Raw genomic sequence first — 14387 nt, 5'->3', positions numbered from 1 at the left:
TTTTTCACGTGATCGGGATGGGAGCGACAATTGATTCCAGTGTCACCCTACACCAGTGGTTTTCAAAGTCAGACACTGTGTTTGCAATGCTGTTGAAAACAAACCTCTGAGTCGTGACTCACTCGGATCTTTCAACCGACTCTTTAATTTAACTTATGAATCGCGAGTCTCTAGCATGGCTGTAGTCAAACAGGACTCGTTTGGCCAAACAGAAACATTAAACCGATTCAGCGCCGTTCAGTTACCGTAAAGATCAGAATACAGCCGCTCTCCTGTTGTCCTGGCGGCGGGTCTGATCTCGGTATAAACAGAGTGAGAACAGTGAGAGAGGAAGGAGTAAAAGGTAACAAACCTGCTCTGTGTAACCGAAGCTGAGGGATGAAAACAGCGTCCATTCGCTCCCGTTGTCTCTCGTTCTCCTCTTTTGAACGACAGAGTTCCTCCTCGTACTCTGCTATCGTTGCTTCAAACAGCCCAAATATCTCTTCAGCAGCCGCGGTAAGTCGCTGCTTCACCATCGCTCTCAGCATCCGGACTTTAGACATTGTTCACACTATCACAGAAACCTTTTCTACACACAAAACTCCGCGAAAAACAGTTTGCTCGCCTTCAAACAGCGCCGTGTTGTTAGCCTGCTAAGAACACGTCAACAGCTCCCGGGAGATGAGTGAGATAAACATTCAGAATAAGATGAGCAGCACAGAGTCCGTTCAGACAGGATTATCCGGACACATAGAGGCTCTGCTGGATCAGTGCTGCTGGAGCTCACAAACATTCAACACAAAAAAGCCACGCTGCTGTTTCTACTCACGTTAGGAGCCATATTGCTCAAATACTAACATCCGGTTCTGTTGCAACTTGGTGGGTAACCTTCAAAATAAAAGCCCATAAACATATTTAATCATTCCAATTCAGCGTTCTATATTTTTCATCAAGCAAGTAGTAGGCTATTCAAAGAGTATCACTTTTATCATATGTGAAGACGTTTTGTTTTAAGGACTTTGATTTATTTAAAAAATGCCTTTGCCTGTTTTAGTGACATTGCACATTAAAAAGTTCTTGAATGTTCTTATTTAATCCAGTTCATGTAGAATTTACTGTTTTCTTCTTCATCAGCAGAAAAAAAGTCAGTTATATTTAAATAATTCAGTGGCCAGGTTGGTACAGCGGGTAGAGCAGGCGCACATATTCTGAGAGGCTTGTGCCTCGACGCAGAGGTCCTGTGTTTGAGTCCGAGCTGTGAAGATTTCCTGTACGTCTCCCCCACCCTCTCTCCCCTAGCTGTCCTAAAAAGAGTAATTTTAGCAACAAACAGCCCTTACACAGTAATTTATGGTAAAAACAGACTCAACAAAATCTGGTCATCATTTGGGCCTTTATTTTGAAACAAAGTGGAAAAAACTATTTCCTTCAAATGGAGTAAATGTGGCTCAAAACTAGCTACCAATTTTTTTAAGGAAACCGATGTAAAAAAATCTTTAAGTATATTTTTATTAAAGTCATTAAGGTAACATCTGTATACAAAAAAACGGTTGTGTTTTCCAAAGCAACACACTGCCTAGTTTCCCAAAAGTTGGGTACATTTTATTTTTTTTTACAACATTGAACTGAAGTAATTATGGTGAAACGAGTCTCCACTCTTGTCCTCAGCAATAGTGGAAGAAGTATATTAGTAAAGTAACTAGTAACTAAAGCTGTCATGAATGTAGAATGAATATTTCTCTCTAAAATGTAGAGTAGAAGTAGAAAGTGGCCTGAAAAGAAAAGACTCAAGTTAAGTACAAGTACCTCAACATTTAAATGCCCTACTGGAGTAACGTACTTGGTTACTTTCCACCGCTGGGCCTCAGTATCTGGTTGTTAAAGTTGATGGAAACCTATGGAGCTAGAACAGTGACAGTAACCTGTGGTATTGAAAATAAAAATTGGCATTGAAACAACAAATATTGGTACTGAAAAATGTTGAACTGAAATATAAAACAAACATCAAAAAAATAATAATCTCACAATGCTATTATTTTATTTCACTTTGACATTTTTTTGTGTTATGATAGGTTTTTCAAGGTCAATCTACATTTTTTCTTGATGTCTGACTTTTTTTCAGTAACAGCTGACGTGTGCTAACCATGGATGAAGAGAACAGTTCTAACCTCTGTTCAACACAGCTTAGGCCTACATTAAAAGTTAACACTAAACCAGCCTGCTTCTAAGTGAAAAAAATGGCAGAGATAAACAGACTTACTTAGATTTGGAGGTTCCAGGTGAACTTGTGGAAGCCATTGCAGATATAGGTAATCTGTGAGGATGCCTGTGGAGGTGCAGTCTCTCACAGTATGCAAATCATATTCAAATTACCTGTAAACCACGCCCTCTTTGTCCCTCCCCTCAGGCCCCTCCTCCCTACGTCAAAACAGTGACAGAAAGTTGAAACTGAAAACCAGTGACATTGTAAAAATCTTGACAGTGTAAAAAAAAAACTGTTACTGAAAAAAGTCAGACATCAAGAAAGAATGTAGATTGACATTGAAAAACCTATCATAATACAAAAAAATGTCAAAGTGAAATAAAATAATAGCATTGTGAGATTATTATTTTTTGATGTTTGTGTTTTATATTTCAGTTCAACATTTTTCAGTACCAATATTTGTTGTTTCAATGCCAATTTATATTTTCAATACCACAGGTTACTGTCACTGTTCTAGCTCCACAGAAACCAGGCCTCATGGAACAATTACGTTGGAACCTTACGCTGGATGTACCAACTATGTTATGGTCAAAGTATTAAAATGGCTATCCAAAACTATTCATAATTATCAAAATAATGAATAATTACTGTAATTAAACAATGTGATTTAATGTAAATTATGTTATCTCTTGTGGGCCATCACTTGAAAACATCAAGAAAAGAAAGACAATTAAATGACTTAAGTCTCATAAAATATACTAAACTATCAAGAATTGTGATTCATTTTTAAAAATAATTATAACCAAGATTAACAGATCAACAACTAGCAAAAGTTGAAGGATTTCTGAGTTCTCGTAGCAGAAGAGGTTGGCAAGATTCACTTTTGTACAAAGTTACATAGACAGCTCGTATATTCCAAACCTTTTATTCACAAAATGAATGAATCAAAAGTGAAATACAATAACTAACTAAACTTAAAGATCTAAGCTAAAAGGGGCAAACGAATGTGTGTATGTGTGCCTTGTACAGACAGCGACAAGATGGCGGAGCTGTGACCGCATGGAGAGCTGAGCATGTGTTTAAAACAAGGCTTGTGATCGTGTGAGCTAATAAAAAATATAAAAACATAATTCAAACCGATGTGTACATTGGCAACACACGGCTGAAGAAAACGACAAATATACGTAATTCCCTCCGCTGAAAATCCATATCTTTCATAAAAATACCCATCAGGCAATGTTAACGGGGTTGTCGGTCTCTAAATGTTTTAACTTGTCTGAGCATCTCTCTCTCTCTCTCTCTCTCTTCTAAGAACTGTGACGCCGTTATCAATTCAGTATTGATTGGTCAGTAGGCGGTGCTTTTACACCGGTTGATCTCTAATCTACAACATAACCTTCTCCCAAGCACAATTTCTAATCCAATCGTGCAGGCTGAAGGAAGCTTCAGTCCTTGTAGTTAGCTTGGCGCTAAGTTCCTTTGTTCTTCAGTTGTTTCGTTTCCCTATTTGCACGGGATTAGTATTACCTGGCGACCTCCAATCATTTGTAATAATTACAGGGGTTGTCCGTGATCTTAATCCCGTGCAAATCGGCCATGCCTGTAATTTGTCAAGTAGAAATTCCCCCCCAAATGACCTACCATATTTCGTCCAAACACAAGGGTCCTGTGATAATATTAGTCCCGTGCGAATCAACGTGTCTGTGATTCGGCAGGTCGTAGGCTATATCATTTTTCTGAGGTTTTTGTTACCTGTGCGCCTATTTTCCCTATCGCAAGGAAGAATATGGTATCGTAAGGGGCTGCGGACGCCAGGTCCAGCCTGGCCGACCTTGGCTGGACCTAGCCTGGAAATCTAGACCCAAATCCGAAAGCTTCATGGGTCGGGCATTGGGTGATGAAAATGGCCCAACTTGAGGGGCGGCACCAAGCATGCATTTGAAAATCTCACTGCACGCAGTTGGATAACACTACGACCAATCACAACAATACACAGGGTGACGCATCCAGAGCTGAGGGCTGACGGTGATGCTGTGTGGCCGCCGCAGCGGGGTTAAGGTATAAACCTCTACCGGGCCGGACCTAAAATGATATGGGACCCTGACAAAAGTGTGCGGTGCAGCAGCCTCGCCCTGGCCAGCCACCCAACTCTCAGCTGTCAGTCAGTAGGCTAAATTGAAAGTAAAAGCAGGCTTTGCTTATTCCGTGTGAATGCGCCACACGAAACTCAGATGTGTGTATGTATGTATGTATGTATGTGTATGTATGTATGTATGTGTATGTGTGTGTGTGTGTGTGTGTGTGGATTTCTAAATCACACCAGGTCCCCAGATTGTACTAATCCCTTGCGAATAGGGCTTTAGCTGGTAGACTGTAGCTGAGTCAGTTGTGCTATGTTACAGACAGGCTCTAGAGTCAACTACTGTAGCCGAGTTTGTGTGCATGGCGACCTTTATGAGTAAACCAGGCCTTATGCTAGACTTGAGTGATATGGATTGATTCGTGTTAAGAGACAGAACGCCAGCCTGACGTGGTCATACTCAGATTCTAGTCAGAATATGAGTCTGATACTGCTCCACAGGGCTGTGACTATGGGGGCGTTTCAACCCAACCAGGAAAGAAAATGCCTCTGCACTCAATTGGATAGACCTACAACCTATCAGAGCAACGGATAGACCTACAACCTATCAGAGCAACGGATAGACCTACAACCTATCAGAGCAACGGATAGACCTACAACCAATCAGAGCAACGGAGACAGACGTCACAGAAGCTGTAAGTCAAAGGCAGGCTTCGACAGAGCAAATACAGAGGCGGTATTTTCCGTGTCATGTTGTAAACGAATTCAATCCAAGCGCTCTTTGGTGACGTGGTTGATTCCGTTACTGTTGATCATTTGTCCATTGTCGTATAAAGCCCGCCCTGACAATTTGATTGGTCCAAACAGCTCTGGTTAGAGCATAGTTGCTCCACAACGGATCACGTCTAGACCTGAACTTCCCAACCTCAAATGTTGTGGGCGGGGCTAAGTTCGGCTGGCATCCAGGCTAGGTTTTCCATGGTCGTGGCAACCCTGGACGAGTCTCCAGTCTCGTCCTCAGTATCTGGTCCTTCGAGTCCATCTGGATCTGAGTTCCTGGCTGGTTCTGGTCCGCCACAGTCCCCTCCTTCAGCTGCAGGGGTTTCCTCTGTGTGGGTTCTCATGTGACGAACTAGGGCTTCCCTGTAAGAGAATCTTTCATCACACTCCGAGCAGCTGTAAGGTTTCTCTCCTGTGTGAATTCTCATGTGCGTGCGTAAATATCTCTTGTTTGAATAAAACTTTTCACAGACTGAACAAGCGAAAGGTTTTTCTCTCTCTCTTGTGTGGATTTTCATGTGGGTCTTCAGACTTCCATTCTGTGTAAAACATTTCTTACAGACTGAACAACTAAAAGGTTTTTCTCCTGTATGAGTCCTCATGTGTTTCTTCATATTTGACTTGCAGAAAAATCCTTTACCACACTCCGAGCAGCTGAAAGGGGGATCTTCTGTGTGGATTTGCATGTGTCTCTGTAAAAGTCCACTCCATGCAAAAGATTTCTCACAGACTGAGCAACTGAATGGCGTTTCTCCTGTGTGAGTTATCATGTGCGACTTAAGACTTGACCTGCACATATATCCTTTATCACAAAGTGAACAACAAAACAAAGGTTTTTCTCCTGTGTGGATTCTCACGTGTGCCGTCAAACTTTCCCTCCGTTTAAAACATTTCTTACAGACTGAGCAGCTGAATTTTTTTTCTCTTGTGTGGATTATCATGTGTGTCTTCAAACTTTCCCTCCGTTTAAAACATTTCTTGCAGACTGAGCAACTGATTGTTTTCTCTCCTGTGTGGATTTTCATGTGTGCATGTAAACCTCCACTCTGTTTGAAAGAACTCTTACAGACTGAGCAACTGAATGGTTTCTCTCCTGTGTGGATTCTAATGTGATCCTCCAGATGTTTCTTTTTGCTAAATCTTTTCCCACACTCAGAGCAGCTAAATTTTTTCTTAGCAGCACTGCATCTGGAATCCCTGACAGCAACGTCCCCATTTTGCAGAGGGTTTAAACCTGGCTGACGTTCCTCGGTCTCGTCCCAATCTCCACTTTTATCAGCAGCCTCATGTTTAGAGTGCAAAGCCTGGTCGTGAGCAGCCGGTTGTAAAATATAGTCTGGATGTGCGTTCCTGTCTGGTTCTGCTCCTCCACAGTCCTCTCCATCAGCTTCTGTTTCCATGTGTTCAGTTTGTCTTTGATGAAGCTGTGAGGACTGAGCTTCCTCTCCATCATCTTCTTCACTCTTCACAGGGACAGGAGTGAACAGGACCTTGATATCAGCCTCCCCCAGCCCTTGAAGCTGCTCTCCCTCCTGACTGCTCCACAGTTCCTCCTGTTCCTCTTTAATGTGTGGGGGGTGCTTTGTGTCCTCCTGGTCCACACTGGAGCTCCACTCCTGCTGCTCAGGGGGAACCTCTTGTTTATCCACCAACACCCGCTCGACGTCTGCAGGAAGCACTGAAACACACATTGAGGAAAACTGTGACTTCATGCCATCTATTGGTGTAACGCTGACATTCCACTGGCAGCTAAAATAACGGCAGAGCTGAGCATTTTAAACCATTCCCTATGAGAACAGCGGTACGAGTGAAGTCCGCTGACGGCGGCCAAAGTGCCCCTGATGTTCACCGCTCTCCCAAAGTTGACTCCGAATCAACTTTTGCAGAAGGGTAGCCAATGAGAGGGAAGACTCGTGAATGTGCCTCCAATATATTATCCTGTGTATACACACACAAACTCTATATTTTAAAATTCAGTGCAAATTAAAAGATTAACCAGACAGTTGGTATTCCTGGTGAGTTTTTATACATTTGTTTCAGTAGTAGCACTGTAGTAATGTTAGCATTGGAGCAATGACAACAGCTGGTTGCTAGCATTACATAACGTTATTTGAACTAAACTTTTGAGCAGCAAAGTGTGTAACTGGAGGAGAAATGTACCAAATAGTTTGTGATAGGGCCAGATACAAACTGATAGAGAGGTATCAACGCCAACAACTAATTGTTTGCTAGCCATAAATGATTCCATAAAATCATTTCTCAATGCAAATCAAACCAGCTATTAGGCTAACCGACATAAAACCATGCCAATCTCTAGGTATGGTGAAGGGTATGTTATGATGTGGGGCTATTTGAATTCCAAAGGCCAAGGGAACTTTATCAGGATGCATAATATCCTGGATCCATGAAATAACTGGCCTTTAAAAATAAAAATCTGCCTGCCTCTATGGGAATTTAACATAGGGGTGTACTCACTTTTATTGCCAGCGGTTTAGACATTAATGGCTGTGTGTTGAGTTATTTTGAGGGGACAGCACATTTACACTGTTATACAAGCTGTACACGTAACACTTCACATTGTAGCAAAGTAATTTCTTCAGTGTTGTCCCATTAAAAGATATAATGAAATATTTACTAAAATGTGAGGGGTGTACTCACTTTTGGGAGATACTGTATAACTGAAATAAATCCAGGGCATGTTGATCTTGCTTCGTAGTACAGGCATCAGGTAGTCAAACTTCCCCGCTTACTTTTCCCAAAGAAAGCTCTTTTCTAAACACCGATTGGCTTTTGCTACTCATCTACATGCGAATATCTCGCAGGAGTGCAAATATTTCAACTCACCCAAATATATTTTTTTTGCATTCACTTGAAATAGTGCGAACATGCCATAAGTGGTTCACCAATCACAAATGAGTGGGCCAACCGGCCAATCAGAGCAGACTGGGCTTTTTGGGTAGGGGGGACAAGAGCCCAAACAGAGTGTTTGAGAGAGGGATGCTGCAGCAACGGGCAGTGTGAAAAAGATAATGTGTTTTTTGAACTTCAGAGCATCTAAACCTCATCTTGTAGACCCCGATAATACAAATACGATGCTGAAAAAGAGTAAAATAGGGGCTCCTTAATGTGGGCTGAGGTTCAGTCTTTGGTTTGTTTTGATTTCAATTTCTCTGAAAGTCCGATGAAAGAACATGCTGAATGAAAGATTGTGTTCAGTTACAGGAGCTAGAGGAACAGAGGGCAGACAGGAAGTGATGTCATGACCTCAGCTCCCCTAGTCAGGGGTTTTCAAAGTCAGACACTGTGGCGCTCTTCAGATAAAACTAGAGACAAATGCACCATCCAACAACTTACTTCTGTTTGGGGATAGTCATGCTTTAAGTTGTAAAACTAGAGTTCCCATAATGCTCTGGGAATGTAAACAAAAAGTACGACGTTGCAATGGATTCATTGAGGTAGCTGTAGGCTACCAACTTGAGCCCCTGATTTTTGGGCCGAAAAAAAATTCTGCCGAATCCGAATACCGCATCCTACTCCCATCCTCAGTCCATTAACACAGTAAAACACATTAATGACGTAAACAACGTCCACAGCAGTGTATTTTTCATTTTATTTACCTGAAGTTGCTGCATTTTGGCTGGTGTCTGTAGAGTCCTTCATGAACAACTCGTATTCTTTTGGATGTTTTATACGCAAATGTCTTAACAGCGGCGATGTGGTGTGTTGTTTAGGGTCCTTGCCACCGCGAGAAAAATCGGCATTGCAAATTGAACATGTAGCTCGACTTGAATCGCCTTCTTTTGACTTGAAGTACTGCCAAACAACACTTGTTCTGCCCGAGTTGTTGAGTCTCCTGCTGTATCTGCTGCCGTCGCTGCAGCTCCGCAGCCGGGCTCCTCCATCACCTCCGCCTCCTGCAACCGCCTTCACCTCCTTAGAGGGAGCCACTGGCGGAGAGAGAGAGAGAGAGAAAAAAAAAAAAAAAAAAAAAAAAAAAAAAAAAAAATCATGCATTAAATGGAGAGTTCCGTGACTTCTGTGATGTTGCTAAAAAAAAATTAAATTTTGGGCATTTCTGCCTTTATTGGACAGGAAAGCTGAGACATGAGAGAGGGGGGAAGACACGCAGGAAAACGGTCACCGGTCGGATTCAAACCCTGGACCTTCTGCGTCGACGAACAAACCTCTGCATATGTGTGCCCGCTAGGGGTGCTACGGTTCACAAAACCCACGGTTCGGTTTGTATCACGGTTTTCGGTTCTGTACGGTTCTTGTTATTTTTTCTTTTAATCTTTAACACTCCAGAATATACTTCAGCATATGATATATAGCTAAAATTAGCATATTGAATGCATGTTGCACAAAACATGCACACAGTGGCAGTTCTATATATTGTTTTATTTCATCATAGGTAACATGAAATCCAAAATGTTCCCACACACAGACTATAAACGCGCGCGGCGCATCCTCCAGCTCTGGGCAGCCTCTTCCTTCCACTCGACATTTTCTGCGACGTGACGGCGGTGACGTGATTCCAGCGCGCCCCCACTCCACTTGAGGAGCGGTCGGCTCGGTGTCACTCAAAATCTGACGAAAATCTTTTAAACTGACCTTTGTCGATCTGAAATGAAGACAGATTCAGCAACTGCACGGCCTATTTCTCGCTTAAAATGTTTTCAGAAACACGTTTCGGTGAACTATTTTAGTACAATAGGAGATCGGATTCTGAACGATTCGCCATGACAGTCTGGCTTTGAATTTCCGGAGAAAACAAACCCATGTGACGCGTTCGTCCAATCAGCTGCCGGGTTAAATTTTTTGGGCAACAATACAGATAAGCTCCGCCTGCTGTTATGGAGGGTATTGCGTCTCGTCTCTTTGGTGTGTTCTGAGGCACTTTTTGGACCATCTCAGGGTGACTGATCAGTCCGACTGGCTTTTCTGCCGACGGTTGGCGTGTAACTGCCATAACATGTAAATAGTTATTTATTTCTCATACTGTATGAAACACTGGCTTAGTTTGGAATTTCTTTCGCATGAACATCCAAAATAAGCACACCGTTAAGGCTGATTTATACTTCTGCATCGAATTGACAGCGTACCCCCGCAGACCCCCCCCCCCTTCCGTCGTAGCTCAATGTGCACCTCCAAAAAATGTTCACTTTGCGTTGAGGCGACGCAGAGTGCAAGCACTGCGATTGGTCAACTCGTCCTGTGTGTTGATGATTGGTGTTTCAAGCAGCCTACAGTGGGGAGTAGGGGAGGTGATGGCGCAGTGGATATGACCCATGCCTTTGGTGCGGGAGACCAGGGTTCGAATCCCACTGCGATACATCAACCATCAGTCCCTGAGCAAGACACTTAACCCCTAGTTGCGGAGGCGTGCGACCTCTGATATATATATAGCAATTGTAAGTCGCTTTGGATAAAAGCGTCAGCTAAATGACATGTAATGAGTAGCAAAATGCTAGTTCACTGACATATTTTGGTTACAATGACGGGGTTATCCATTTGTCTATATGTCAGTGACGTTTTGAAATTAGCACTTTCACAAGCAGTACTTTGTGGGCAGCTGTGCTAAAGTTTGCTTACTAACATAAACTGGCTGGCAGACACCTCGCAAATAACAACAGACTTATCACCCCCTAGCGTTCTGGCGGTGAAATGCACCGCAATGCAAAGCAACCCTGACGCAAGTTATGGTATTTTGGTAGGAAAACACTCTTTACCAAGTATCCTGTATCATAAATACATGTCCAGCATTTGTAGCAACGTGAACCACTTGAAAATTGGTTGGTAATGCAGCGAGAATTTAGGATTAATTGTGGATAAACCTACTGCCTGGATAGACAAAATTGCAAAAAAAAAGGCGCAACATGTCCGTCCTAAAACGGCCGCCGCTTCGACGTATCGCTCAAACCACTACAGAAATCAAATGTTACTTTTATCTTGAAATCCGGATGTAGTACACACCATGGGCCTGTTGCACAAAAGTAGAATAAAGAAATCCAGGATAACTGAAAAAGCGCAGCTTGACTTAGTCTGATCTGCTCATCGCGGCTTAATCGGTTGCACGTTGGCCGAGCCAGGATGAGAAGGTGAAGCTATGTCAAGCCAGGAGTAGATAGCTGGGATAAGTGCACGGCTTTCTTAAATAGACCACGGTATCGATCACAGATTTACTGATGCAGAAATGGAGAAGACGCGTGCAGCACATGTTTCACCCGCTGAGCAGCAGCTTCTAATGGAAAGTTACGAGGAGGTGAAACATATAATATGCAAAAAGGGAAATACGGCTGTTGTTATCAGACAGAGAGAAAAAGCCCGACAGACAATAGCGGACCGACTGAATGCGTAAGGATTTAAAAAGATCTACTTCACATTTTTACAAAGTTGTACACTCTGTTTTAATTGCTTTAATATGCTTGTTTTATGTGTTGGTTTTACTGCTGTATCTGTTTTTATGTGCTAAATGTGCTGGTTTTACTGTAAAATTTCTTTGAGTAGCCTGTAAAGCACTATATTAAAAAAATGTATCATTATTTAGCCTACTTTGCCTTAAAAGTGAGCAGAGGGAATTAATGTTCCTCGGGAAATTTACCCTAACGACTAGGCTTAATTTCAAACCCTTCATAATGCAAGAATATCTTTTACAACCATATGCACCAAGCTCTATAAGCTGTGACTAAATCTAAATATCTTTCTACAATTAATGTTCATACAGAAAAAACATGACTGAACAAAAACTAGAAAAAAGTAGTAGCCTAAGTGACTTCAATACACACTAAGCATTTCTGTAAAACAATGTAGCCTATTATTATTCATGTTTTTTTTTCTCACTCCCAAGCTCGAAGATGACAAGTGACAGCACCAAAATAAAAAGATTAAGAAGCTTTGTGGCATTCCAACACATTTCCACTCCCATCTCGTAAAAATACGGACGTTTGGTCAGGTGCCATTGTCGTCGTTAGTGACGCGAAAAGTCTCCTTTAGAGTCCGCTACACGGTGTGGGAGGATCCCCCTGCCTCCCCTCGCCTCTCCACGTTGCACGGGGCAAATTTCACAGGGAGAGCAGCATTCCTCCGCATTGTCCCACTTCATCTCCGGTGCCAGTGCAACCATTTCTTAGCATCTAAACAACTGTAATAGTAAGATTTAAATCAAACTTGTGACAGCAGTAGTGACAAGTAATGCATGTTAATAAAAATAAAGCAGAACACATTCAACGTCAAGACAACGGAATAACTGTTAAACACGTTTATTTCGGATCAGAGCGGCAGCTGATTTAACACATCAGACTCCAGGATTAATCTTAGCCTGCCTGTTAGCCTGCTTTGGAGCCGGCTAACTGCAAAGAATAAATCTCCATGGTTACTTGGCTGGGTTTAATTCAACCTGCTTTTGTGCCACCAAGTCAGAGCTAAATTCAGGATAAGTCAGGATAACTTGAATATCCCGGGGATTAAACAGGCCATGTGTCTCTGCTCAGTTTAAAACAAAACTGAAGACGTTAAAATTACAAACAGTTCAGTTATGATGGAAATAGTTTGTAACCGGCAGTAAACCAGTGTGGTGTAGTCTAAGTGATACGCAGGTATACGCAGTATACCGCTAATATAGCGCCAGGATTTCCATATCCCCACTTAAAATTGCCCAATGACACGTAACAACATACTTTCTATTATATTTGTGATATATTTTGAATTTCATCGGTGTTTTTCTTCTTCGCATGGGCTAAATAAAAGTATTTCCACCGTAAATTGGTGCATAAAAGTGTATCCGAATACAGGAAATGAAGTTGTTGATGCTCAAAACTTCCCTGGGGGAGTACACCCAGACCCCCCGCCCCCAGCGCCGTTCACTTACCGTAAAGATCCGAATACAGCCGCTGTCCTGTTGCGATGAAAACAGCGTCCATTCGCTCCCGTTGTCTCTCGTTCTCCTCTTTTGAACGACAGAGTTCCTCCTCGTACTCTGCTATCGTTGCTTCAAACAGCCCAAATATCTCTTCAGCAGCCGCGGTTAGTCGCTGCTTCACCAACGCTCTCAGCATCCGGACTTTAGACATTTTCACACTATCACAGAAACCTTTTCTACACGCAAACTCTCTTTGCGTCTAGCGCTTTGTTTGCACCGATGCTAAGCTACTAGCGTGCTAAGCTAACTTCAAAGGCTCCGTGGCTCCCGGGAGATGAGTGACAGGTAAACATTCAGAAAAAGATGAACAGCACAAAGTCCGTTCAGACAGGATTATCCGGACTATAGAGGCTCTGCTGGAGCTCACAAACACACAAAAGCGACCATACTGTTTCTACTCACGTTTGTAGCCATATTGCTCAAATGTAACATCCGGTTCGGCTGCAAATTGGTGGGTAACCTTCAAAATAAAAGCCCATAAACTCATAAACATAATCTTTCATTATTTTTTAATTAGTAAAAAAAAAAAGTCTTGACAATTCAAGTTACCTTGTACCATTGATAGATAAACGTAGATACTGCATTGGCCGCCGTACTGTGTGTGTACTGTGTGTATTACTTTGTATTACTGTGTGTGTGTACTGTATGTATTACATGTGTGTCTATCAAGGCAGGAGGTCTATCCACAATTAAAATCATAATTTTTCGGGTGAATTTTTACCTGAAGGCCACACATGTTTTTATGTAACAGGATATTTGCTTGAATTAAAAATGCCTTGTCTGGGTGACATCAGCTGTAGAGACCAAAACCGTTTTCTTGTACCAGGCTGTAAACATGTTTAATTCGGTTATGAAGTTTAGATTTTTTTAACATGGGGCTCTATGGCGATTGATTTAAGGAACTGCAGTTCAGCCCTTTCAATTACTGTACATACATGACAAACTTCATTTTCAGTATATTTTATATAATACACCTATTTGTTTTTGGAGCCTGTTTTGAGTAAACAAGTTTACCTAGAAGAGCTTTTCAGCCCGTTTAAATGTAAATAAATAAAAAACCAAACATGAATTAATGCGATTAGAACAAATAAGTGAGGGTCAGCAGACTAACCCATTGTGCCATTATGCCACAACTATTTGTTAAAAATAGGAGGCAGCCAGATCAAGTTGTGACCCCACTGCATAAACATAAGACAGTTTGGGTTTTTAATAGTTTCCAACACAAATAAGCAGCTTTTTTAAAACCAGTTAATTGAAAACGTAACGTAAAAATCAATGGAGAAATGTTGATGTGGAAATTGTAGCCTAAAGGTTAAAGATCCCACATTGGCTGCTTCTGGCTTTAGTATATGCATTCTATAACTGATTATCTATAACCATGTTTTACAAATGCAGATTTTATATGTATTTTTTTTAATAGGCCA

At 41.9% G+C, this 14387-nt stretch overlaps 1 protein-coding gene and 1 gene segment (V, D, J or C); both read right to left on the bottom strand.

The window, feature by feature from the left end:
• The window catches only part of LOC120572047, a 217143-nt gene that overhangs the window by 147686 nt on the left and 55070 nt on the right, over positions 1 to 14387 (bottom strand).
• Positions 4891 to 13393, bottom strand: LOC120572040 (zinc finger protein 79-like). The gene is made up of 3 exons (XM_039821239.1): positions 12913 to 13393; positions 8663 to 8992; positions 4891 to 6723 (listed from the first exon to the last, which is right to left on the bottom strand). Exons 1-3 carry the CDS (start codon positions 13112 to 13114, stop codon positions 5192 to 5194), a joined length of 2064 nt encoding a protein of 687 aa, XP_039677173.1. The 5' UTR covers positions 13115 to 13393; the 3' UTR covers positions 4891 to 5191.

The sequence above is a fragment of the Perca fluviatilis genome, chromosome 13, assembly GCF_010015445.1.
Source record: "Perca fluviatilis chromosome 13, GENO_Pfluv_1.0, whole genome shotgun sequence".
Lineage (NCBI taxonomy): Eukaryota > Metazoa > Chordata > Actinopteri > Perciformes > Percidae > Perca > Perca fluviatilis.
Note: the sequence above shows the minus strand (reverse complement) of the source record. Positions and strands in the feature narration are given on the sequence as shown.